The 22,525-nt window shown below is 37.1% G+C and overlaps 4 protein-coding genes across 5 annotated transcripts; 2 read left to right on the forward strand and 2 right to left on the reverse strand.

The window, feature by feature from the left end:
- Positions 1–4,003: 4,003 nt before the first annotated feature.
- Positions 4,004–7,126, forward strand: LOC113347029 (pentatricopeptide repeat-containing protein At1g12620-like). The gene has a single exon (XM_026590603.1). The coding sequence runs from the start codon at positions 4,260–4,262 to the stop codon at positions 6,213–6,215; it is 1,956 nt and encodes a 651-aa protein (XP_026446388.1). The 5' UTR covers positions 4,004–4,259; the 3' UTR covers positions 6,216–7,126.
- Positions 7,127–7,419: 293 nt separating this feature from the next.
- Positions 7,420–9,688, forward strand: LOC113347030 (pectinesterase-like). The gene is made up of 2 exons (XM_026590604.1): positions 7,420–8,661; positions 8,770–9,688. The coding sequence occupies exons 1-2, from the start codon at positions 7,617–7,619 to the stop codon at positions 9,465–9,467; spliced, it is 1,743 nt and encodes a 580-aa protein (XP_026446389.1). The 5' UTR covers positions 7,420–7,616; the 3' UTR covers positions 9,468–9,688.
- A 6,559-nt stretch (positions 9,689–16,247) lies between these two features.
- LOC113347031 (pectinesterase-like) lies at positions 16,248–18,564 on the reverse strand. Its single transcript, XM_026590605.1, has 2 exons — positions 17,359–18,564; positions 16,248–17,280 (listed from the first exon to the last, which is right to left on the reverse strand). The coding sequence occupies exons 1-2, from the start codon at positions 18,383–18,385 to the stop codon at positions 16,583–16,585; spliced, it is 1,725 nt and encodes a 574-aa protein (XP_026446390.1). The 5' UTR covers positions 18,386–18,564; the 3' UTR covers positions 16,248–16,582.
- An 871-nt stretch (positions 18,565–19,435) lies between these two features.
- Positions 19,436–22,225, reverse strand: LOC113347032. Of its 2 annotated transcripts, none has more exons than XM_026590607.1 (3): positions 20,911–22,225; positions 20,694–20,793; positions 19,436–19,853 (listed from the first exon to the last, which is right to left on the reverse strand). In XM_026590607.1, exons 1-2 carry the CDS (start codon positions 21,872–21,874, stop codon positions 20,726–20,728), a joined length of 1,032 nt encoding a protein of 343 aa, XP_026446392.1. In that variant the 5' UTR covers positions 21,875–22,225; the 3' UTR covers positions 19,436–19,853; positions 20,694–20,725. The 2 variants fall into 2 exon arrangements, with proteins under 2 accessions (XP_026446392.1, XP_026446391.1); XM_026590606.1 differs by having other exon boundaries at positions 20,903–22,220.
- Between the last annotated feature and the right edge of the window lie 300 nt (positions 22,226–22,525).

Below are 22,525 nucleotides of genomic sequence, written 5' to 3' on the forward strand. Positions count from 1 at the left end.
CAAGATGGCACATTCCCTTTGAAGAAAGTGGTTCTACTTCAAACTTGTAGTACTCCTTTGATGTTGCAAGGATCCATGTCATCATGTTAGGGTCTTATACAAGATTTGGATCCGAGTTGGTTGAATATAAATGACTTCAAGCTAATTTGTATAATATCGATAGGAACAGAATACCATGGTTAATTGTAATTGTCCATGCACTATGGTACACAACGAATATAAATCATAAATTAGGATTTGCATATGTACTGAAAAATGCAACGGAAAATTTGATTTATGAGGCTCGAGTTGATGTTGTTTTCGCTGGCCATGTTCATTCCTACAAGCGATTTGTAAGATTGCTAACTCTTTATGCGTTATTAATGTGTTCGTTTTGGTGAACCTTTCTATACATATGAGTTAATATATAATTGCAGCAGAAAATGGTTTGGTCCCGGAGCAGAGGAAGAAAATCAATTCAGTGGATTAGATCGGGCCGAAGGTTCTAAATACAATGAGCCTATGAAGTTATTCTAGCATGCACGTCCTTCCGTGCTTGTTGCTCAATGCTCACATCTGTGGCATGGAATGAACATATGAACCTTATGTCCTCCAAAGGGAATAACCCGTTCAAACGAATAGCCGGTCCTAGGGAGCCTGTACAGTTTTGGCGAAGTACATTATTTGGTCATGCACTTCTATTGAAATATAAATAGGTACAAATGTACCTTGAGCTGTCTTTTTGTTGTTAATTAGGTATGAGTTACCGAATAATATGTAATTACTTTTTCATGGTCGCAGAGTCAGATTTATGTTGAAAAAGCCAACAAATGTAGTCCACCACATATTACAATCGGCATGGTGGAAACCGTGAGGGATACTCTGACAAGTAAGTCGATAATGCAACAAATCTTATAATTATTTTTGTTGTTGGTATAACCTTTTTTTCTTCCGATGGTAAGATAGGTACAGATTGGTCTCTTGAACTCAAAGAAGTCCCTGGCAGTGCTTTTGTTTAAGGGTTTAGACGATTTTGTCTTACTAGATACTCCATCATTTTACACTTGACCCAGTAAACCGTTTTTACCCTGAAACACCAAGTTGGACTATTAGGTGGTGAAATGTATCTTAACATATCCATAAATGTCATCCTCCTTAGCACAAATAGCAGTACAACCATGTGCACAAGGAAAACCAATTCACTCGCCACCAATGACACATGCATGTTTTCTACAGAAGATCTACACATCGAGACCTGGGAGAATGGACTTTATACAATTTATCCCCTAACTCACTAACACTTCAAGTTATACCAATGTTGGTGTTCTCCTTGAGCAAATCCTTGTATATGGGAGTGAGCCCAGTGTTGAAAGTTTCCAGAGCTTCAATCTTTCTCTCAGAATTCTTCCTCATCAACCTGTAAAATAAACACAAATCATCAATCAAAATGATCTGGAAAAAACAAATGAATATGTGTACAACTACGTACACGTTAAGAAAATACATGTGTACACATAGTTGTAGGATTATGCGCAGCTTCAAAATAACTATAGAAAAGTAAAAATCATACTCACCGTATCTCATCCACAAAAGCGTAATAAGGCAACTTGTTTATTGGTCCAGTTGTTAACTGACATGGAAACACTTCAAGAGTGAGAACCATATCTATACATACAAGGAAAAATGCAGAAGCCCAATTATCATTTGAAATAGTCATGATATAATTGGAAGCATATCCACAACCAAGAACATTCATACCCCCGCAAAACAACCTCTAAGTTAGCAATTGTATAACAGTAAGAAACTTTGCAAAAGAAATCCTTAACAGCTTTGAAATTCGCATCGCCTGATCTAATGGGAAGATTGTCCTTCATGTGATAAAAGAAAAATCTATGAATGTATTAGGGAATACTTTTGAAATTCCCTGTATAAGGCCTTCCCCATGATCGCTAAAAAGTAATACAATATGACGCTCATCAACCACTTCTTTAAGATTATTCAGAAACCGTTCCCAATTGGGTTTATGTACACCATTATGAACACCATAAAAAGAAAAAGTAGTAATGGCAAAAATATGAACACTACTCACTTGAGAAGCATATTAGCATATTTCATAACAAACCGAGATGTGTCATTATTCACGTGCATAAAGTGAATCCTCCATAGACAACCATCTTCCTTACACTTGCAGTATATCGAGTCTTCTCATTTTTCAGAATCCTAATTTTATAACCAGTAGCTGGTTTGTACTTAGCAACAATGATTCTAATTGCTTCAACATCACCGATAAACTATTTACCTATCTTGTCAAAAATATACACACATTCATCGGAAATAAGAGGTTTTCCCTTGTCAGCATCATTATCAACCACCTTAAAAAAGATTAGGAGTACCGGAAGAGCTTGCAGTTACACCAGAATTTGCAGTTGTAGAACCATAACTACTACTACAACCACATTTAGATCATATTTAGACCGAGAACCAGTCTTTTAAAGCACATCAACATGCAAATAAAAATCTTCATTGCTAATCAAATACGTAAGAGCCACTAGACCTTGAAGAGATATATCACCAAGGACAAGAAATCTGCTACCATTTTCCATATAGCTCAACTATATAGTCTCAGGAGACAAATACCTCCACTACTTACATGAAAAATGCTTCAACTCATCTAAGGTGCTCTGCGCACTTACACGAAAAGGCACCGGATGCTCACTATTATTCAAAAATAAACAACCTTCTCAGACATGGTTGATACCCTATCTATTACATAAAACATATATAAAAAACCTATCCATACGTGTACATTAAAGTGAACATGCTATATAAACTGAAACATGTACAATGTACAAGAACTCAAGAACACACGCTGTATAATTACCATGGATAAAATTCAAAACGTTATAAAAACATACAAATGAAAACATCAAAGATCTAAAATAAAAACTATTCTTAGAATCAACTAACACATATATCTAAAAAAAGATCTGAATCAACAAACATAAAGATTTAAAATCAACAATTTTGAATAACCTTTATAAATATGAGAGAAATAATTCTTCCAATCAAGCTTCAAATCACATTTTAAGATTTGAATAAAACTAAAATACATACAGTTTACAAGAAAGTACACATTCTATATAATAATAAGGGAAAAAAAATAATCAAATACTCAATCGGTTAATCGAGGATGAAAAATTCAACGTCTTAATAAAACACAGAATTCGATAAATCTAAAATCGATGATCAAAGATCGAATCAATTTCATATAATACATCCAACAAAAATAAAAAATAGAAACCAAAAGGTTGTACATAAATCAAAACCTATGAAATAACAAAATCAAAAACAAAAACAGAAATCAAGAAGATCTAACAAAATATGAGACATCAAATCGTTTTTATATCATGTATTAGGAAAAAAATCAAAAACACAAAATCGAAAAAAATAAACAAATTCGAACATTTCGTATATACCATAAAAAGAAATGATCGGGAAGAAGGAGGGGGGGCGATCAAAGTTCAAAAACTAACCTGAGAAACAAATCTGATAAAGAAACGAGCTAATACAAGTAACTAGATATAACAAAAATGTTAAAAATTATACTTTGATCTACATAAGAGTATTTTTCAGCAATATTTTCATATGAGAATTGTCAAGGCCAAATCTCGTCTTTTAGTTCGAGTCAGTGATGGACGACACTGAGTCAGGATGATTTTATACCTGACTCAAAAGCCACCGAGTCAGAGGTAACCCCTGACTCAAACAGCGAGTCAGGTACTTCAAAATCTTAAAACCAAACAGTCTGACATCTGACTGGGCGCGAATCAGGGGTTGACAAACGCCGAGTCAGCTACAGACAAACAAGGGGTAAGATTTGGACCAAACCGTCTAACCGGAGTTTCTTTTTGGATTAAAGAGTACTGGGCTTTAGTGGGGAGGACTAGAGCGTCCAAAGCCCAGGTAAAAGGTGATTAAATCATTAAACGTTCCTATCGGTACAGTAACATGTTCAACTGAGTTAAACCCCATGGAAAGTCGTTGAGTAGTAGGACTGAAGAAGAAGAAGGGTAGCACTGAATGGCATTAAAGGTTTCATCTTTGATCAATTCAAAGCAAATTCTAAAAAGTTATGTTTAAATTCGTTATTTTCTTCAATTTCAAGTGAAATTCCTTCAAATGATACTCCTAAAGCCACTGATTTCGAAGTAAAAATACGTGCTTTAAGGAAGAACTTAAATCCTGATAACTTACTTAGGGTTTTAAATTCAACTCATGATATGAAGACATCGATAGAGATAATAAAATGGGTTTCTGTACAGAAACGGTTTTGTCATACCCCTGATACTTATACTAACATGATTCTGAAATTAGGTATGGTGGGAAAAACTGAAGAAATGGAAGTTGTTTGTTTGAATATGGTTAAGGAAAAGTGCATAGGAATTGAAGAAGTCTTTTCTGAATTAATTGCTAGTTTTGTTGATAATAATAGATTTAAAGAAGCTTTAAGAGTTCTCGAAATTATGAATTCCGCAAAGGTAAAACCGTCTATACGGATATGTAATGTACTAATAGGTACTCTTGTAGAGGAGAAAAATGATTTTCTATCGATATTGTTTGCTTATAAAGAGATGGTGAAAGCTGGAATTGTACCAAATGTTGACACATTGAATTACTTGATACAAGTTTTGTTGGAAGATGGTCGGATTGAAGTTGCGTTAGATCAGTACAGGAGAATGGATAAGAAAGGATGTAAGCCTAATGGTAGGACTTTTGAGATACTTATAAAGGGTTTGTGTATGAGAGACCGGGTTGCTGAATCAGTTATAGTTTTGGATGAGATGTTTGAGATTGAATGTACATTGGATGTGAGTTTTTATTGTGCTGTAATACCTGTTTACTGCGAAGCTAATAAACTAAATGTTGGACTGAGATTGTTTAGTAAGATGCGAGATACTGGTACATTGCCTGGTTTGTTAATTTATAAGGTTTTGGTGGAGAGTTTGTGTGCAGAACGGAGGTTAGATGAGGCGGTTAAGCTTTTCAAAGATATGGTAGATAATGGTATAGACCCTGTGGTTGATATATTTGTTGATATTGTTTGTGGGCTCGGTAAAGTTGGGAAATTTAGTGAAGCGTCCGATTTCTTGGAGGAGAATTCTGTGTTTGATATTTCTCCGCACAATGAGTTGCTTCAAGGTTACTGCAACAGTGGTAGGCTTTACGAGGGAAGTAAGTTTCTCGAGAAAATGGTTGAGAAGAATGTAGCTGATAGTTTTTCTTGGAGTATTCTTATCCGAGGGATTTGTGAACTAGGAAAAGTTACAAAGGCGTTTGAAGTTCTTAATAGAATGGTGATTTTGTCATACATTCCCGATGTTGCTACTTATTCCGCTCTTATATGTAGACACTGTCGACAGAACAAGTATCAAGAGGCTCTCGAGCCATTTCATTCAGTTCATGTTAAGAAGTGGGTTTTAGAGTCAAACTCCTTCGAACAACTAATTGAAGGCCTATGCAGTGTTAACATGATGGAAGAAGCATTGTCGGTGTACCATTATATGTCTACCAACGGTATCAGTATGAGAACATCGTCATTCAATATCTTGCTCAAATGTATGCTTACAGGAAATGCTGATGAAGCAATCAGCCTGTTCAAGTCTTCGGAGTTTCGTTCTGGTACTTCCGGCTGTCTTGAGACGTACAATATCATCATGCATGGGTTGCTAAAGTTGGGTAGGGCAGCAGATGTGTTAGTACAGTTCTCTCAAATGTTGGTGCAGGGCTGTACGTTAGATGTGGAGACTTACAATGTCCTAATATGTAGCATGTGCGCAGAAAGCAGAGCAAGTGATTGTGCTCTACTGTTAAGTCAGATGCTTGCAGTTGGGTTTGTTCCAGATTCAGAGACCTTAGAGATACTGATGTCCTGTATGGCGAGCCATTCTCGGTTACATCTGCTTACACACTCAATGGATAAGCTGGCTTTAAGGGATGGAATTCTGACTGTTCCAATGTACAACATGTTGATCAACTGTCTCTGCAAGGAAGGTCATAAACATGACGCCTGTAGATTCTTAGATCAAATGTTGGAGAAAGGGTGGGTCCCAGATGCTGCTACACACGGTTTGTTAATCGGCAGAAATAATAGAGATGAAGCTGGTTCAGAAGCAGAGTTAATTGAAGACCAGGATCAAGTTTGCAATATATTGGCGGAGGGGTTGACAAAAACATAAGAAACTCGGGTACTGATGATATAGGAGGTTGAAAATTATACTAAAATTAAACCAGAAGGCAGTGTACTCACCAATCAGCATTCCAAGTCTTCAACACAGAATCACTCCACCTGTCTTCACATCTCAACCTGGTTCAAGAGTGTGGACTCCGTCACCTACAGGGGAATTCTCTGTCAAATCAACCTGCAATGCTTTGACAGCACATGACCCAGGTAACCCGCAATTTCCATCTTAAAAAATCTGGAGCCATCATGTCCCACCAAGAGTAATTTTTTTATATGGACGTTTGCACTTAACAAAATCTCTACTCAAGACGCACACTCCAAAGGAGAAGTTTTGAGTTGGCCCAGTAGGTGCCCTTTCTGTCAAAACCAACTAGAATCAACATAGCACCTCCTTTTAAATTGTCTATTTGCCTTCAAAGTTTGGCGTTTCTCATGCCCTACCACCACCAATGGACACCTACACAATCAGTTATGCAATTGTCACAATCATGGTCTACCTGCCAAGGGTATGCAGGGCCCTGCAAGGGTCACAGGAGACATGGTTCCTGACAGTGGAGTTTGTGGAATGAATAAAGAATTCACCATGAGAAAACTCATTTCCAAGCAACTCTTGGAAGTTAAGGCTGCTCTTATAACACGGAGTTCAGCTTTCAGTAGTGTCTTAGGAAAGCTAGTTCCAGTATGTATTGTTTCCCATTTATCCTATTCGAGATGTAACCTTTTTTTTGACAGATTTCTTGTTATTTTTTTTTTATTTTTTACTTGTAACAATCTTTCTTTCACGATCAAAAATGAAACTTATGAAACTCATTCAACATTATCTTGATTATCCTGCTGCTCAGATTCATCTATCTTAATTCCCTCCGTCTCTGTGAACTCCCCATGATTTTATGTAACGCATATTACTTTAGGGGGTGTCTGTTAAGTGCATAACTGGTGTTCTCGAGCTAAAATTCACATAACTGGAACGATATACTCAGCTCCATCCATACGTTAATAACTGTTTTAAGCTGTGGTGGTTAGGCTGGGTTGAAAGGCATAGCCACAAATTAGTCCTGAAGTTCAGGAGGATAACTGGATTGAAAGAATTGGTAAAACCATCAGTTATTGTCTTAACTAAGAATAATGAAAAGCTAACTATGGACAACCTTAACTAACTCAGCATTGTTATCTAGCTGATGCTATAAAACCCCTCCTATTATCCATTTCTCCAACATCCGGGAACACTAACAAGTTCTTACAAGAAGGATGATGATATTGTAATAATAAGATCTCTTCTCATCCTGTTGTTATTCTTGTTTCCCGGCATCTCGCCTTCTGTTGAAAGCTTTCAAAATTAGGGAACGCGAAGGCGAGATTACTATCATATAGAAGGAAAAAAAGAAAAGAAAAAAAGATGATTGGAAAGGTTGCTGCGGCGAGTGTGTCGCTTATCCTAGTAGTAGGTGTTGTCATTGGTGTAATAGCTAGTGTTGGCCACTTCCACAAACATGACAATTCATCAAATGGCGGAGCAAATGCAGATGATCACTTGTCGCCAGGAATGAAGGCCGTGACAACAATGTGTAACCCAACTGAATACAAAGACACATGCATCAAAACTCTTAGCCCTTTGGTTAGTAACGGATCCGCCAACCCCAAAGTTTTGGTGAAGGGAGCAATCCAGTTTACCATGGATGAGGTCCAGAAGGCTATTGAACATACAGAAAAACTGGTAGACGACCCCAAGCTCGTCAACAACAATGAAACACTGAAGGAAGCTCTTGGTGATTGCAAGGAGTACTTACAGTACGCATTGGACGACCTTAAAGAATCAGTGTCCATGGTTACTGACAACGAATTGAATGCTTTGGGTGATCTTGCACCTGAGCTTCAGAATTGGTTGAGTGCTGTGGTTTCATTCAAGGAAAACTGTCTCGATGGTCTTGATATCAGCCCTGAATTGAAGAAGGCTATGATGGACAATGGTTTAATCAGTGTTACTGAATTTACAACCAATGCTCTTGGTATTGTTGGCGAAATTTCTGACCTCCTCAAAAGTTTTAACATACCATTTAACTTGACCAGTGCAGCCGATTCTGTTCAAGGCAGAGGTTTAACTGAGACAGACAAGGAAGGATTCCCTACATGGTTTTCTGGCAACAGCCGAAAGCTTTTGGCTTTACACCAAAGTGGTAGGTTGAGGCCTAATGCAGTCGTGGCTAAAGATGGAAGCGGACAGTTTAGGACAATTAGTGCTGCTCTTGCTGCATATCCAAAGAATAACGTAAAGAACCAGGCACATGTGATTTATGTTAAGGCTGGTATCTATGACGAATACATCACTATCACCAAAGACCAGCACAACATTGTCATGTACGGAGATGGTCCAACAAAATCCATCGTCACCGGAAGGAAGAGCTTCCGAGACGGTGTCAAGACCGACAAGACCGCCTCCTTCGGTGAGTTTCTACATATATATATATATATTGATCATGAATACTTTATTGCTATTCTTGTATTTTTAAATCTATGAATTTTGCTGACAATGATCTCGCATTGGCGTGCAGCCGTTATCGGAAGGGATTTCCATTGCTATTCGATGGGATTCAGAAACACAGCTGGTCCTGAAGGTCATCAAGCCGTGGCTCTACGAGTTCAATCAGACAGATCTGCTTTCTACAACTGTAGAATGGATGGATACCAAGACACTTTGTACGTACAAACCTACCGCCAATTCTACCGCAACTGCATCATATCAGGCACAATCGACTTCATCTTCGGTGACTCTGCAACCATTATCCAGAACTCAATGATCATTGTCAGAAAACCCATGGACAACCAACTGAACACAATCACAGCTCATGGAAGGAGCAAGGCTGCTGAAACCACTGGTCTAGTCCTCCAAAACTGTCAAATCGTGCCAGAACGACAACTTTTCCCTGTCAGGTTCAAGATCAATTCATACTTGGGTCGCCCATGGAAGGAATACTCAAGGACCATTGTCATGGAATGCGCTATTGGTGATTTGATTCATCCAGATGGTTGGTATCCATGGGAAGGTACCTTCGCACTCAACACCTTAGACTACGGTGAGTATGCAAACACAGGTCCTGGAGCTAACACTGCTAGAAGAGTTAAGTGGAAGGGTTACCACGCCATCACAGACAGAAAGGTAGCAGCTAGATACACCGCACAGCCATTCATCCGTGGACAAATGTGGTTGAAAAGCACTGGAGTCCCATTCATGCTAGGGTTTACACACTAATTTGATCATTCAAAACTTACATGTTCTGTTGCTACAAGACTTCTGGAATGAGAGAAAGAGAGGAATGCACATGTAGAAGAAGAAGACAGCATTGATTTGTATTGAGTTTCTTCCTTCTTTTATTTGGCAGTATTCTTTTGAGAGAAAAGAAAATTTATGAATATTTTTTTACTTGTAAATTTGTCACACATTTCTAAGATTCCTAACCCCTCCCATCATCACCTTGTTTTCACTTCCCGACCATTCCAGTATGTTATTATTATTTGTGCGTCATGCCCTTTTTTTTGTTTCTTTAACGAGTAGATCACACCTGCATTGAACTATTGATTCCTGATCTGTATCATGACCCAAATTCTACCACTACACTATATGATATATATGAAACCTTGGACTCAAAAATTTGCGTTGCTGCAAAAAATTGTCCCATCACCAAAATCAGTCTTGCGTAGCTATGATTTGCCTGGCATAGTAAGATTTGTCCTTTGACCGGAAATAAAATGTTACCTCCATCCCACATATCATAATGGACCTATTTTAAGTTTGCACAACTCTTAAGTCAAGAAAAAGAAATAGGTGGTTTCAGATATTTTTTTGAGTTACGAACAATAATATTTAAAAATGATATACCTCTCAAACTATGTCATGTGCATTTGTAAATTTGTATCGCTGGAAAGCATTTTAAAACACCTACACGACAAGTATAAACATAACTATCAAATTATACAGATTTTTTATACTAAGATATAACGACAACAATCCTTCAAAAACGTAAATTTGACTTTGTTTATTTAGAAAATCAGCTTTAAAGGGACAAAATTTTAAAATGTGTATGTCATCTTTGATGGGACATACAGAATATATTTTATTTTATTTTATTTTTACGAATTTGCTATTGTAACTTAAAGAGTACAGTGTGGTCTTAAAACCTTGATTTTGACCCCAAATAATGCATCGGGATTAATGCAGTACATTTCGGACTTTGGTCTTGTTCGGTCTAGATCGAGATACCAAGATAATTTTATCTTGGTGAGATTCTTAGTGAAACTTCGGAGTTCTAATTTTCAAAATTTGTACCACTTAATCGAGTAGTTGATGGATACATTTGTGATTTCGGACTAGCCTCGTCCATCGTAATATGAAAGAAAAATCGAGTCTTTCAAGTAAGTTTTTTTTCTAAATGATTTTTTCATACTAACCCTAGACTTGGCAACTCGTTTCGGCGAGTTTGAGAGATTCGTCTCGGTCATGTACGAAGATTGGAAATTTCGACTGAGTGACTACGATAATCAAGACCTACAATAAACCATAGTAACACTAAACGTGATGGCTAGAAGATTTTCACTCTCAAAGCCAAGTCAGCAAGTTCCAACTCACCGATGCACCACGCACCTGATAAATCGGGTTGTAAAATTTCGCGACATATACGTCCAACTAAGCAGATGTTCATCGATTTTATTTTCCGAATATACTTTACAAGCACGATATTTCAAATGTTACTCCATATTTTTTTAATTTGCCTCTCTTACTCTGCTAAGACTGTGAATCCCTAACTGATAATGATGATGCATTAGTCATGCGATACTGAATTGCGACTATTACTCGAGCTTTGGTCATGCCTTGAATCAGTACATCTATTGTTGCAAAAATTATTTTCATGCCCTTGATTTATATCTTGGAGTTGGGTTTACTCAAGTTCCTTCGAACATCCATCTCCGTTAGGAACTTAGAACTTATAAACATGATGTACTATTCTCCAATTAACTTGCATATACGAATTGATTTGGTTAATTCACGAAATGGTTGATTGTGAAATGTTACTAGATAATTTTTGTTTCTTTAGAAAGCGGACTGATTTTATCAATTCGTGAAGTAGTTGACTTTAAGAGGTTTCCAGACACTTTTTATAGATGAGTATACTAATTTTTTTGGACAGATCACAACTTATCAATCCAAAGGTTCCTGAACTCCGAGACGAAAAAATGTCCACCAACTATTTTGGTTAGTTCACGAATTGTTCTGGTCTTGAGAGTTATTGTACTCCAATTTATGCTTGAAGGTTCACGAACAACTTAATCGTTTTTCTTAGCTAACCACTTGGTGCACAACGCTTATGTCGACTAATATGCGGTTGCACATTTATCATTGTGATTTAAGGCAAACTTCTCACATGCTTATATGATCAATCCATACTTAGAAGTTAAGTTCTCTTGGTAACAAAGTAATTCGTAAACATGGAAATAAGTTCATGAATTCAACTTTGTTTCTAAGCTACTTAGGCCTTATCCCAGTTTAACAATATAAAAAGAGGACTTTTTTCATACTAGAATCTCAATCCCGACATTTTTGTGTCCTAGTTGCAACTAGAGTCTTCCTTTAAAAGACCTAGATTTCTTTGTGAAACTGTATTAGGTGGCGACTTTTAAAGGTTTCACTAAGGGATTCATGAAGCTTGGTCATACTATCTTTTACCTGATAGCTCTTGTTATCTGAATCTTTTTCATATTGATTGTTATAGTTCTCGAACTATAGATCAGGATTAAGATGGATAAAAACCATAGAATACTCTTCGTTTCAGGCTTTGTGATTCCTAAAGATAGATATTTAAACTCTTTTTTGGTTTGTTTGGATTATTCTTGTGAGGTTAGTGATCTAGGTTTCTCTTTGATAAGAGTATAAGTGTTCAGATCCTTGAGGTTTGATCAACTTTTTCTATTGCAAACATATTTCCAGACCTCGTGTGAAACATATCTAAAGAGAATCAATAGGTTATCTTAGAGGCATATTAATTTAAATTCTTCACTTAGGTTATAGCAACTCCTATGCCTGTAAGGACGTCATCTATGAGAATCAAATGTGTGTGGTCTTGCGAGATCCAAGAGACGTAAAGATCACGACTGAATCTGAATTGCTCGTAGGGTCGTTTCGGTATCAACTACATTCCAGTCTGAAGTCTGATAGCAGAGTAGTGTTTGTAACGTTTTAAAGAAAAGTGCAGTTCAAAACTGGACTAGGTCCCATGGGTTTTCTATATAATGCAGTTTTCGTCGCTAATAAAATTTCTGATATTTTGCGTTATTGCTTTTTGCATTATATCGTTTTTCTTTATAATAGAAATATCACAAGTAGTATGTTAAACGACCTAGACAGTTCTAAGATCAAAATGCGCAAAACCAACAAGATTTACTCTTGTGAATTTGTATCTTGAAATATAGATTACAAGACCCGTTCTTGTTATAATTTGGTTCGTAAATAGTTTGGTTACATACTAGTTTGATTCTTGGATATTGATTTTTGAGATCGTTCAAGTAAACTTGTTTATAAATCAGGTACAAGATCTTTGTTGTTGATCTGTACTTATTGATTGTAACAATTTTGTCCATACATGCTTTCGTACGAAAAAATTGGTGGTGTACTTGGTACCTTTTCCTTTTAAAATCTTATCGATATTTAATATCTGCTAAACTTCCGACAGTGTTTTGGTAACCACACTAATAAGTCAAATAATGAATTTTGAAAGATATTCACTCATTGATAAATGCATTTTATCCGTCTTTTTATCTTTATTTCCATGGAATGATCCATTTTGTAAGAGCAAGTCATATGGTAGAAGAATCACATCTTCCAAGTTCCATAATACCTTAGCACTTCGAAAACCATGGAAGTTCAAATTTAATGGTGGAAGGTAAAATGGACTTCAAAACACCAATCCGAAATGAATGTAATCTTGGCCCACAAAAACGACGATTAGAAAGGGGCATTCAGATTTAGGGATAAAATCAACCACAAGACTGAGAATCTACATTGGCGTTTTAGTTTGGATTTCAAGCTATCTTCCATGAAATCTTGAAATATGCCTTGGTAAAAATATGGATGACCCCAACTTGAAAATCATTAGAAATCCAAACTTTTTCCAACCTATGAATAATTTGTATAACACCATTATACTTGTTTTAAAAGAAAATTTTATTAGGAATTTACAAATTAGATGTACTAAAAAGGAAAAAAAAAAAGATGAACCACTTTATTGAGAATTTTGGCGAAGCAGCGGAAAATAAATAAATCTAGTGAGCATCTTCACAATGTCTAGAGAAGATCACTGGTAAATCCAAGGATAAGTAATTCGATTTATTTGCACAAAGTTTATAAATACCGTAGGGGTAAAATACCACACACTCATCAAGTAAGCGAAATCCTGATAATTGAGTATGAGCGAAGGATTTCGCATGTAGCTAATCTGAGATGACGTATCAGGTGACGCCAGGGTAATCACGAGAAAAGTGTGAAAAACCATGCGAAGTTTAAAGTACGTGCGAGAAGAGTCAATGTAAGTGTGCGTTAGTAATGCACACCAGATCCGAGAATAGGGGCTTTATTAGCTGTCATCCACTATGTAAGACCCTATATAAGGGATTAAACGGTCATGTAAAGGGAGAGATCTTTTTGAGAACCTAGACAAGAAACTTAAGAGAGAGAAAGATTATTTGGAGAACAAGTTAGGGTATTCATACCAATTTGTATCCAATTTAAGATCTTAATGAATGATTTTATGATTCATATTATGATTATTTAGATTATCGTGTGAATTACTTAATGGATGTGATTGTAGGATTTCTTGCAACTGCATTTTGGCGCTAGAAACAAGGATTGAACCTGTGACCTTGTGGTTAACAGCCACACGCTCTAACCAACTGACCTGTGACTCTGAAAAGTCGCATCAATCCACCGTTTCTCAATTGAGATCTGAACTAGCCAAAGTTCGCAAAGATCGTGCGAATCTTGAAGTTTCACGTTCGAACCTTGAGTCCTCACTTAATACTTCTCGGGATCGCGCACGAAGGCGGTTTTCGTATCTTCAAGACTTCATGGATATAGGCACGAAGAAATTCAAAAAAAATTGATGCGAAAAGCAAAGTACCCATAGAATATAAACCATACGAAGAAAGAGCAAAATACCTCTGAGTTTTTGGTTTTGGTTGCGAAGATCTTCAGATTCAAGAGTTACAACTTGGAGTTCCCCACTCAGCCTGTTAATTTCCTTTTCCAAGAAAGCATTACGATGAGAAAGTTCTAACTTGGATCAGCTAGATTCAAAATATCCCTCAGCTAAGATCATGCGACGATGAGATTCCTGAAGATAACATAAGAATAAATACGTGTGATGTCTTAATTAAGAAAAAAAATATATAAAAGGATGCTTACCAGAACGTCTAGAGCGATATGGACACTTGGGGTCAATCTGAGAGAAGATCTCATTCCGGGTCGCTTTGTTGGGAGGAAATTCGCACAACAATTTTCTCAGAGCACTACGCATATGCGAAGTTTAAAAGGATCATTGATAGACGAGTGGGAAGCACTAATAATATCAGACAAAGCTTGTGAAGCAAAGTCTACACCTCTAAAACTTTCTTATCAATTTAAATGGGATCCAAAGAAAAGGAAGTGAATGAGGAAGAAGATGGATCAGAAATAGAAAAAGAGGGAATAACATTACCCGCAGGAGCAGGAATGTCAGCTTTATCCTTCAAAACAGAAGTATCTGCGAAAGGGGGAATATTCACAAAAGTAGAAATGACTTGATTCATTCCTTGCGAGATTACAGGAACAGGAGTAGAGACTTCCTTCATTGTTTCATCAATTAGAGCATTCTCTTTGGGGAGAGAGAATTCTTTAAGAGGGGTAGTAGTGTTTGGAGGAGCAGAGGCAATCAAGCTTTGAACAAGAGGATTAGTACTGATGCGAGTTTGAGAATCGGCAGAGGGTGGAATATCGGTCTCCACGAAATCAAACTCAGGAACAGTGAGACCAGTATTAATTGTCGAGAGTTTACGAGTTTTTCTAATTTTAGCCCCTTTTCCACCATCAATTTCACGATCGGAATCCTGCGAAAACAATGCAGATAAGAAATAGAGGCAACAATATTGTTTTATGAAAAACAAAATATTTCTTACTCCTTTCTTATGCGAAGGCTTCCTTTTATGAGATTCTTTGTTCTTCAGGATTGAAGAGGATTTAGGATTGGAAACTGTGATCTTGACATTACCAGAAGAAGAACTTTTTTTACAGTATGGGAATTGGGTTAACGGTAATATCAACAATCATGATTATCAAAAGAAAAAAAGAGAAGATGAAATCAATCTCAACAAAATATACAAACCTTGGGTTAAGATCCATGGAAACAGTAGCACAACAACAAAATCAAAATCTAGATTCTCTGAAAATAAAAGACGAAGGGATTTCGAGAGAATGGAGAAGAATAAGATTTTCAGAAGAAAAGACGAAGTAAAAGAAGAAGTAAAAGAAGAAAATAATATCTTTCCTCAGATTCAATTAATAAATAGACAAAAAACGATCGGTTAAAAACTACAGATGTGCCGGTGAAAAGAGAGTAATTGACACGTTGAGGTAAATCAGCCGAAATTATGGAAGTATATCGGGAGATAAGAATACGAAAAGATAAGAACCTAGACAAGAAACTTAAGATAGAGAAAGATTATTTGGAGAACAAGTTAGGGTTTTCGTACCAATTTGTATCCAATTTAAGATCTTAATGAATGATTTTATGATTCCTATTAAGATTACTTAAATTGTCGTGTGAATTACTTAATGGATGTGGTTGTAGGATTTTCCGCAACTACAGATACTTTGCGGATACATTCATTTTACTATTTGTAATAGAAGGGTGATATCAAATCGGCAATTTGTGGGTAGAAACATTTATATTTACAGGTAAAAGACTAAAAAATTTCACCTGTTTTTGTTCCGGAAAGGCCCTTAATTATGTTTAATTTAAATGACACAAATTCTAATTACTAATTAGTAGATACAATTAAATATACATCTTTTGCCATATCATAAAATGAATAACAAATAGTGGAAGAATTCTTGAACTCTCTCATCCAAGTTCATTGATTTTCTTGAGATTTTTTGTACTACAACAATTCTAACCACCATTTGTATTTGTTTTTCATCTCAAAAAGAGTTGGCATATATTCAAAGATGAAAAATGTCTACTAAATAAGTTTACATTTTTCTTCTGCATGCAACTCCTTTTATCTTCTCTCTCTCTCTAGTTACATATATAACCGTGCATGAATGATTGTCATCATCATAATCATCTATGCTTTCAATCCAACCGTGTAAGGAATACCGGTTTCTTTCAACCAACGTGGTGCGGTGAGGAATGGTGCAACTGTGTATGAAAGAGCTTCAGCTCTGTCTTTAATGACATGGAAACCTTTCCAGTTTACTCTCTTGGAGGTGTCTGCTCCTGCACCAGTGTTTGCATACTCTCCATAGTACAAAGTGTCAAGTGCAAAAGTACCTTGCCATGGTGTGTAACCATCTGGATGAATGAAACCGTCAATTCTGTTTTCAAGGAAAATTGCCTTTGAGTATTCTTTCCATGGTCTACCCAAGAACGATTGGATTTTCGAACTCACGGGTAAGAGTTCTGGTTCAGCTATAATATCGCAGTTCTGGATAACAACACCGGTGGTTTCTCGTGCTTGAGACCTTCCATGAGCAGTGACTGCGTTAAACTGGTTGTCCATGGGTTTCCTTGCAATGATTTTCGAGTTTTGGATAACTGTTGCAGAGTCACCAAAAATGAAATCGACTGTTCCTGAGATGGTACAATCTCTGTAGAATTGACGATGGCTTTGTATGTACAAAGTGTCTTGGTATGCAGTGATGCTACAGTCGAAGAATGCACATCTGTCTGCGTTCACTCGTAGAGCCACGGCTTGATGACCTTCAGGACCAGCGGTGTTCTCGAATCCCATAGACTTAGCAACGAAATGCCTACCTTCAACAGCTGCATAAATACTAGACATATTAGCATATATATATACATATAACAACGGTCAACGGATTGGGCAGAAGTACTACTCACCAAAAGTAGCAGACTTGTCAGTCTTGTAACCGTCTAGTGCGACGTTCTTTTTTCCTGTGACGACAGTTTTTGTTGGTCCATCTCCATACATGAAGACATTATGCTGTTCTTTGGTGACGGTGATATATTCGTCGTAGACACCAGCCTTAACATAGACTACATATTTTGCACTTCTAGGCTGGTTCTTTGGATATGCAGCAAGAGCTTCAGCAATTGTTTTAAACTGACCACTGCCATCTTTAGCCACAACCGCATTAGGTTTCAAGTTACCAAATCCTTGTGCTGCCAAAACCCTACGACTATCGTCAGAGAACCAGTAGGGATATCCATCTTTATCTGTCTCAGTAGATAAAAGCTTCCTTGAAGTACTGCTAGTAATGTTGAGATCAATTGGTATATTGAAGGTTTTGAGAATTCCAGCAATTTCATCAACGATAGCGAGAGCATTAACAGTAAGTTCGGTTGTGTTGAGAAGTCCTTTGTGCATTGTGTCCTTGAGCTCAGAATTGTCGTCTAGGTTATCAAGGCAGGATTCTTTGAGTGAAATCACAGCACTCAACCAATTCTTAAGCTCGGGTGTAAGATCGCTGATACTAGTTATTTGACTCTCACCAAGCGCTGTTATGGATTCTTCAATGTCGCTGATTGCGTAGTCTAGATATCCCTTGCAACTTTCAAGAGCAGCCTTCAAGGTTGCATTGTTGCTGTTCTTGGCATCATTTGCCAACGCGACAGATTGTTCAGCAGCCTTTTGAACCTCTCCTGCAATAACCTGGATTGCTCCCTTGATAAGCTCTTTTGGGTCGGTGGTTCCGTTATTAGCCAATGGAGTAAGACTTCTGACACAAGCATCTTTATAATCAGTAGGGCCGCAAAGTGTCTCGACGGCCTTCATTCCTGCTGAGACTTCATTTTTAACCTCTTCTTGATGACCGGTCGAGCGATGGCCAAAACCAATAACGCAACCGATGACAACACCCACGACCAGGATTAGAGATACACTCGCAGCAGCAACCTTGTTCATCATTTTGTCGGTTGATTAGAATCTCCCCGGACCCAGGGAAAAGGGACCTAAGCTATAAATTATCACGTCACCTTCCCAGTTATTCAAATTGTTTAGAGAAGGCGGCGAGACAATTCCAGAAAGAAGTTAAGAATTTGATTGTAGAAATCTAATTCCCTGTTTATTGCAGAGGATCATAGGAGGGAGGAGACTTGTATAGTTAGCTAGGATTTGTATGCGGATAACAATTTTTAGCCATGTTCCAAATTTAGGACATTATATGTATATTTAGACAGAAATGGTTGTCTTTGCTAACTAAATCAGTTTCTAAAGCCAGGATTAATTTTCTAAATAAATTGTGGTTTCTCCACCAACTCCTCATAAGTCTAGAACCAAAACTTACCAGAAAACCTTTAATTAGGTCTCTCTATCAACCAAATGATTCTATTACTAAAAAAAAAAAAAAAGATTTAAGTCTTTACTAATTTTAAATGGATTTTTAATTCATATCCTAGGACTCAACCTTTGAAAGTAGGATGGCATCTATGACTGCACCCGTAACTCTGATCGAGAGGCATAGAGGGTGAGGTTCGTGCATAAGGCTGTGTAATTTTGGTGTCCAAAGCCATTTTGTAAAAAAAATGTAATGCCATTTCTTTGGTTGTAACGCACGGATGTTGGCATCAAAATTTAAAAATGAGTAACACAAATGTTGGTGCATGTAGAACATATGAAGATAGTCATTGACATTTGTCCCAAACTCATCACCAATTTCGCCTTCTTCGATGATAAATCCTGCACTTTCTTTTCTCAAAGATGTTAATTTAATCTTGTTTAGCTGAAACTACACGGATTCCTGTAAATGTTGCCAAGGAAATAAAATCACTGTAAACAGTGGAACAAGTAAAAATGATTTTACGGATTCAGTCAAAACTAGACAGACCGAGATAATCCGAGCTTCAGTGTAGATGAGATCTACACAGCTCATTTGGAGGGGCTATGGGGAATAGGGGCATTTTTGGCTGGCTCCTACCAGTCGTTCCCACACTTGTACAGACCAAAAAAGAAAATGAGTGACATCAAGAAGTTGAAATGCTGAGCAAATGATTTGATTCTTAATGTTCATTACAATTCTAACCTGTTATATTTACCAGAATCATGGATACATGCATCACGGTCAATGAATCTGGAACCGTGGTTAATATGCTAAAAGCCAAGTGCACTACCTAACTGGCAGGTTTTGTTTGTAGAAAAGATTCCTCAAACACAGTAGTAACTCCGGGATTTGGTTAGATTCAGGACTCACATCTACCAAACAAGTTATCAACTTAGGTATTCAAGCATCTAGTTTAAACATCCCCACCCGTACTCGACCTTTGATGCAGTAAATCTATGCCGCCACCACCACTTCCATACATCCATTGCAACAGCTTGGTCTTGAATTCAGAAATATTAAAGATAGAATAAGCTCTTTGAACTGCATATATGGCGCCTGTTGTAAAATGAGGACAAAAGCCTTTTAATCAAATACATACTTTGTAACATGTCATCCATCTAAGATAAAAGAATGAATATGTCAAGGATCATTCCTGTCATACAGTGCAACACATGGATACTCGACAGCATTGAATGAAGAACATGCAACTACAAATGATTACCAAAAAGTCATCATGGATATCTACATGTTTGACAGGAAGTATGACCACATGTAAAGAGAAAACGGAGATCCCCAGTTAGGGGTCTCCTTCCTCACAAGGGGACCTCAACAGCCCTCTCTTGAGACCAAACTACTGTCTGGCCAGCCTCAACTAGAGTATTAAGTTGAAATTATCCCTCCAACTACTACATGCACTACAGGATCCTATTTACATGCGCTACAATGTCATAAAAAGGCCTAGAGGGCAGACAGAAACCCATCTAATCCGTTGGTTACTCGGATAGGAAAATAACGTTAAGAACCAATAATAAGAAGAAAAAAAATCATCTACACTCTTAATTCTCCCTCAAGTTCACAAGAAGCTCTGACACCTAAATGAGATGAAAGTTTTACTACCCCTTCCCATCTCTATTAGCCTCTCTAGTTTGACTAGTAACCTCTATTTTTAAATACCATCACCAGCGAAAGTTTCCAGCTCCTCTAATGTACTCTCTAATGTGCTTGTTCTTTTAGATGAGTAGTGTTGGACTCGATAGAGCCAGCTCATTTCCTGTGGCCTACCCGATACCTACTGTATAATAATAAACTGGATACGTGCTAATAATTACCTCGCCAAAAGTAACATTCAAAATACACAGGATACAGAGACTAGACAAGAGGGGTGATGAAACGTACCATGCAAATGGAAGCTGGTAACTTACAAACCATTAGCTTGCTTTTTTTGAAGACCTGTTGAGATGTTGAACTCCTTCATCAAATTTTGGAACATATCCACCTACAATTTATGAATCAATTTATCAGGAAAAAAAATAAAGAAAAAAGAACAAGAACGAACAAAGCATTCATTCTATCAAAAACCAAGACAGATAGGAAAAAGAACTTACTTTCTCACCTTCACTCGAATTTCCTTGGGTTTGTTTAACACCATGAGCCAATGAAATTAGCCCGTTTTTCTCCTTCCCCAGCAGAGTTGCACCTGAGATCTGAGCTTGTTGATTCCCCAAAACACCATTTGACAGCGGCTTTTGAACTGGAGGTGGAGGAGAATAGAACTGTATCAGCGTCTCCTTTTCTCTCGACCCAAAACCATCACGAGATTTATCTTTCCCTTTCCCATCATTTAAAGCCAGAGAAACTTGACTTTGAAACCGTTTTTGGGCTGCAACAGCAGCAGCAACAGCACTATTTCCTTTCGATTTCTCAACAGCATATCTACTTCCTTTCGGTTTCTTTTCCTTCTTCTCTTCCTCCACTGCAACCACAACAGAACTCGAACCACCAACTTCCATGTTCATATCTTTCTTTTCCTTTTCTTCCATGGCAACAACATTAACATTCTCCAGCACATCTTTTGCAATCTTTCTAGCTATAGCAGCTTCCTTAACTCTCTTTTCAGCTTCCACTCTAAGAGTTAAAGCCGCCCTTTCCATAGACACAGAGGATATCGTAGCCGCAGCAAGAAACACTTTTGCTTTATTCAAATCAATCACACGACTACTAGGAATAGAATCACTCAATGGTTTCCCCAAATCGACAAAGTCGAATTTAGGGTTTAAGCAAGTAGGACAAACATAACGATTGACAATATCTTTACTAATACAATCATGATGAACAACAGATGGACATTTCAAACACGTAACACGATTAGTACTAGTAATAGGAATTGAAGAAGAAAGATTTGAAGTTTCATAAACTTCAAAACAATTAGGGCAAAATAGACCAGGATGAAGTTTTAATACACAAGAAGTACAGAATTTACGAATATCACCTCTGTGACGGATGTTATGAAGAACCCATTTCTGTATGGAAGTGCAATTACAACACTCCGTGATTTTCTTTGGTTTGTTCATCATCATTGTTCTAGTAACATTTGATTTTGTGAATTTTGCTTAAAGAAAGGGGTGTTTATAACTAAAACCCTAGAGAACCCTTGACTGGAACACAGATTTGTAGAGGTTTAGGGAGAAAATGAGAGATCTTGATGAGTAGAGATTTGAGAAATTGTGAAGAGAGAAATCAAGGATACTCAATTTGTTGAGACCGAGTTGGTAGTGTTTATGTGAGGAGGTATCTAAACGGACTGGGCTTATTTTTTAGGTGGAAAGGATTCTATCTATTTATGGTACGCGAATCATGGAATATTTATTACTGGAGTACTAATTCATCTACCACGGTTAAAATATAAATTATTTACTGTGAGCACAAAACATCGTAAAGCTGAGTGGAGAAGGTATAAAGTCTTGACTGTCACTGTGTGAAATTTGAATTATATGATAAGTGGTACAGAACTATAGATATATGATAAGTGGTACAGAACTATAGATAATATGATAAGTGGTACAGAACCACAGATAAAAATTAAGAAATGATTGTGTGTAGCAGTGTTGCTAGTATTAGGTATTGAACCATCAATGAGGTGTGAAATCCATCCGACTGTATGGCCGATACCATGTCTGCAACTGTTTGCAAAATTGACTTCTCTAATCATATCCATTAAATCACAAGCC

This window comes from Papaver somniferum, chromosome 2 (genome assembly GCF_003573695.1).
Source record: "Papaver somniferum cultivar HN1 chromosome 2, ASM357369v1, whole genome shotgun sequence".
Lineage (NCBI taxonomy): Eukaryota > Viridiplantae > Streptophyta > Magnoliopsida > Ranunculales > Papaveraceae > Papaver > Papaver somniferum.

What these genes read in the sequence shown, in the direction of transcription:
- LOC113347029 (XM_026590603.1), top strand. Translation starts at nt 4,260, where the DNA reads ATGAAGACATCGATAGAGATAATAAAATGGGTTTCTGTACAGAAACGG.
- LOC113347030 (XM_026590604.1), top strand. Translation starts at nt 7,617, where the DNA reads ATGATTGGAAAGGTTGCTGCGGCGAGTGTGTCGCTTATCCTAGTAGTA. An exon ending in CGACAAGACCGCCTCCTTCG is followed by an intron (nt 8,662 to 8,769) that starts GTGAGTTTCTAC and finishes ATTGGCGTGCAG; the next exon opens with CCGTTATCGGAAGGGATTTC.
- LOC113347031 (XM_026590605.1), bottom strand. Translation starts at nt 18,385, where the DNA reads ATGATGAACAAGGTTGCTGCTGCGAGTGTATCTCTAATCCTGGTCGTG. An exon ending in TGACAAGTCTGCTACTTTTG is followed by an intron (nt 17,281 to 17,358) that starts GTGAGTAGTACT and finishes GTATTTATGCAG; the next exon opens with CTGTTGAAGGTAGGCATTTC.
- LOC113347032 (XM_026590606.1), bottom strand. Translation starts at nt 21,874, where the DNA reads ATGATGATGAACAAACCAAAGAAAATCACGGAGTGTTGTAATTGCACT. An exon ending in ATTCGAGTGAAGGTGAGAAA is followed by an intron (nt 20,794 to 20,902) that starts GTAAGTTCTTTT and finishes CATAAATTGTAG; the next exon opens with GTGGATATGTTCCAAAATTT.